Here is a 3,847-nt window from a genome sequence, read left to right on the forward strand (position 1 = left end):
AGGGAAGTATAAAATGATCGTTAAGATTATTGTCGTGAGACAATAAGAAAAAAAAAAATATTTACTAATGCGCGGATATATTCATTAACTGTAGATCGTGAAAATTAGTGATTTGTGACGACTAAGTTGGGATATTATCTTCCCAGGGACATGATCACATACAATTAGGCAGTCATTTACCGAATCGTGACCAATGGATTGATAACAGAACGAATCAATAAATCATTACGATTTTGAATTGCTCAAGGTGTATAATTGTCGATTCCAGCAGTAAGCACCCTGCAGCAAAAAGCCATAGTCATGGCGATATATATTTAAGCAACTCTACATCAAGCGGCATAACAACCATGGATTCGATAGTTAGTCCCAGTGTGGTAAACGCTATTAACGTCATGTTAATAACTTTGCTCCCGTTATTCATTTTATTCGTGATTTATGCAAAGTATAAATTAAGTTATTGGAAACGTCAGGGTGTAAAACAAATACCGAATAGCGATTTGGTTTTTGGTGATTTTAAAGATGCCATTTTATTTCGAACGGGACCAGGTTCGCATCTGGGAAACATCTATCGTGCCGCAAAGGAAGACGCACCGCTTGTTGGATTTTACATATTTCATAAGCCATGTATTATGCTGAGAGATCTTACCATCATGAAACAAATTCTCGTCAAGGATTTTGAGAATTTTTCAGATCGACATTTCGCTGGACGTCCACAGAAAGACAGCATTGGTATGAGAAATCTATTCGGAGTGAAGAATCCAGCATGGAAGTATCTCAGATCGAAAATAACACCTGCCTTAACACCCGGAAAATTGAAGCAAATGTTTCCATTTATGACCGACGTCGGAAAAAATATGATGGATTATCTGAAAGACCAAAAAAGTGAGGAGGATGGAAGCAAAATTGTTGATGGACAGGAAATAAATTATAAATTTGCCTCTGATCTTATAGCGAGTGTTGGTCTTGGAACACCAATGGATTCATTCAATCATCCGGATACTGACTTCGCAAAATGTAGTAAGTATCTCCAAGCTAATTGAACAATGTATTGTAGGAGTGTCACAATTGAGACCAAGTAACCATCATGAAAATCTGTTCTAGTTTTCGAGTTCTTTCATGGATTTAGAAGAATGGTCGCTCTCGTGTTGGTATTCTTCATACCGGAACTAGTAGAAAAAATCGGATCCACCATACTTTTTGATTCCAAATTTGTCGGAAAAGTATTCTGGAATTCAATTGAAGAACGCGAGAAGAGTGGCTCAAAAAGAGGCGACTTCATTGATTACCTCTTGCAACTAAAAAATGGAGAACAGAATCCTATATACAGTTGAGTAAAACTTTCTTAACCCATTGCGATCACACGAGATCCAGTGACCCTCAGACAATCTCTGCAACTTTTTTTAATTTAGAAGGACAGTTATAAGGATCATTTTAAATGGATAAATGTGCCTTTTTCATTTTACGAGATTCAAGCTTCCAAATCGATATACTTTTCGCCAAGTACATTATATATGTCGTGAGTTGTTCCTGCTTCTAAACGCCTATTATAATTAGTAATCGTCAATATTGATTGAAATTTGATTCATGTATTAAATTTTTTCCTTTTTGAGTTTCTTCAAAAATGAACCCGTGACTGTTACGTTATTATTCCTACGTGTCACCGCAATTAATTAATGAGACATTAGATTTCCTTCAGGGTATAAAATATAAATGGTATTTTTCGGTTTAGAATTCGAGGGAGAGAATCTTATGTTCCAATCAGGAACTTTTTTCGCGGGTTTCGAGTCTAGTGCGACAACTGCAGCATTTACACTTATGGAATTGGCAAGGAATGTGGAGTATCAAGAGCAAGCGAGAAAAGACGTCTTAACGGCTATTGATGAATACGGCTGGGGTTATGAAGCTATGAATCATATGAAATATTTGGATCAGTGTATCGCAGAAGGTGGGAGACTGCATCCCCCAGTGTCTACCATTGATAGAATTACCAAAGAAGATTATCAGGTGAGATTTGAAACTACTTGTTAATAAAAATTCCATAGTATATTGTGCATCAAAGGCGGTAATCGCAATAAGGCGGTAAATAGTCACGGATTCCCGACCGAGGTGCACATCCTATATTTCCACATGCCTGCAAAAGGAACTTCGTGTTTTGCTTCCTGCAAAATGAGAGGAGAGTGAATACTTACTGTCCTAGAGTGGAAAGTCTTGACGTCCGTCCAAGGGCGGAAAGTCTTGACTTTGAGCGCCTTTCTACCCAAAAGCGGGAAGTACAGTGAGTACTTTGCTCCCCCGCTCATCAAAATTACCAAAGTGCGAGCTTTCGGTGCAGATGTGTTCAGAAATAAATTTTCTATTTTCCCTCCCGCATGAAACACTTTCCATCAAAATTGAAGAAAAATATCGGGACCCTCGATGGAAAAAGGAGTATAACGTTCTGTGTTGCCAATCTATGTTGCATAACTTAGACTTACACATGAAGTTACATTAGAATTTGAGAAGTTGAATTAATTATCCAATTTAATTATTACATTTTTTTTATTACGTCTCGTGTTATGATATGTGGACAGCTCATGGATAAAACATTACGGCTGTAACGTGGGAGGGTTTCTCGTCCGCCTATAATCAAGTCATCTTTCCACCTAATTCCTTTACTGACTAGTCTCGATACGAGCTCACGGGGAGTTCGCCATTTAGGAATGTTTAAGGAAGGATTCACCAGATTTCCTCCAATAACAGAACACCACTTCTTATTAGATAAATATAGTTTACTATATTGATATAAAATCAAATTAAGATTAGGTTCGGTTTCGTTTACGTTGCTACGATTTTTGGTGAGGAGTGAACAGCTCCTCCCGTACTCTAAAGATCTGAGGGATCTCAGAGACGCTTTAGCCCTTAAAATGTTTAGGTGAGCATTCTCGCGGTTTTTGCATTGATACTTCTTTACCATTGCCAATGACAATGGTCAAACACAGTTCAACGATCTTCCAATGGAAACAGGACTAATCTGTCACTATGAAACTGCTTACATAACTCCATGCAAATGATAAAATTGATGAATAGATCCCTCTATACGTCAGACTATCTTTTTGTATAAATATAATGCAGTATAATACATTGGACGATTTCGTTTCAAAGAATTTATCTCAAAATTAATAAATTTCTTGGCAGGTACCGGGAACTAATATCACCCTAAAACAGGGAACACCTATTTATATATCACTATATGGACTGCAGCGAGATCCGAGATTTTTCGAAGACCCTGACGTTTACAATCCCGATCGTTTTCAAGAGGGACATCAAATTTCAGAAGCTTACATGCCATTCGGTATTGGTCCAAGGATGTGTATTGGTATGAAATTCTTCGTACATCCTATAAATCTAGTTCTGTCGAAATTATTTGAGCAGATGAAGATTTATTCCATTTTTATAATTTAGGTATGAAATTGGGACAATTACACGTAAAGGTGGTGCTATCATTAATCCTGAAGGACTACGAAATTTATCAGAATCCAAAAAACGAAAGCATTTTAGATCCACGATCAACTTTTACAGCCGCTATCAATGGAATCATGTTACATTTTAGAAAAATCGAGACGTGACACATTTCTGAATACTGCGGAAAAAACTCCGACGAGCTAATTTAAGCCCTCACGTTTCATTTTTATTTTAGTTACACCGGAAATAATTGATGTACAATTTGATGAACATTTCGATGCCTCCAGAATTGTGAATTCTGATTATTCAGATTTTCATGTACGAAAAAAGTCCGAGTTAAATGTGGGTGCTGCGACGATAACATTCAAAGCAAAATGTAAAGTGGATGTTTCTAGATTCTCATGAA

General features: G+C 37.0%; 1 protein-coding gene across 1 annotated transcript in view; it reads left to right on the top strand.

Annotated features, from left to right (window-relative positions):
• Positions 1–347: 347 nt before the first annotated feature.
• The window catches only part of LOC105266498 (uncharacterized), a gene marked incomplete in the record, with an annotated part of 10,621 nt that continues 7,121 nt past the window's right edge, over positions 348–3,847 (top strand). The window contains 5 exon segments of the mRNA XM_011304690.1: positions 348–1,017; positions 1,102–1,326; positions 1,730–2,004; positions 3,175–3,355; positions 3,442–3,601. Coding sequence (XP_011302992.1) covers positions 348–1,017; positions 1,102–1,326; positions 1,730–2,004; positions 3,175–3,355; positions 3,442–3,601 — 1,511 coding nt within the window.

This window comes from Fopius arisanus, unplaced genomic scaffold (genome assembly GCF_000806365.1).
Source record: "Fopius arisanus strain USDA-PBARC FA_bdor unplaced genomic scaffold, ASM80636v1 scaffold00038, whole genome shotgun sequence".
NCBI lineage: Eukaryota > Metazoa > Arthropoda > Insecta > Hymenoptera > Braconidae > Fopius > Fopius arisanus.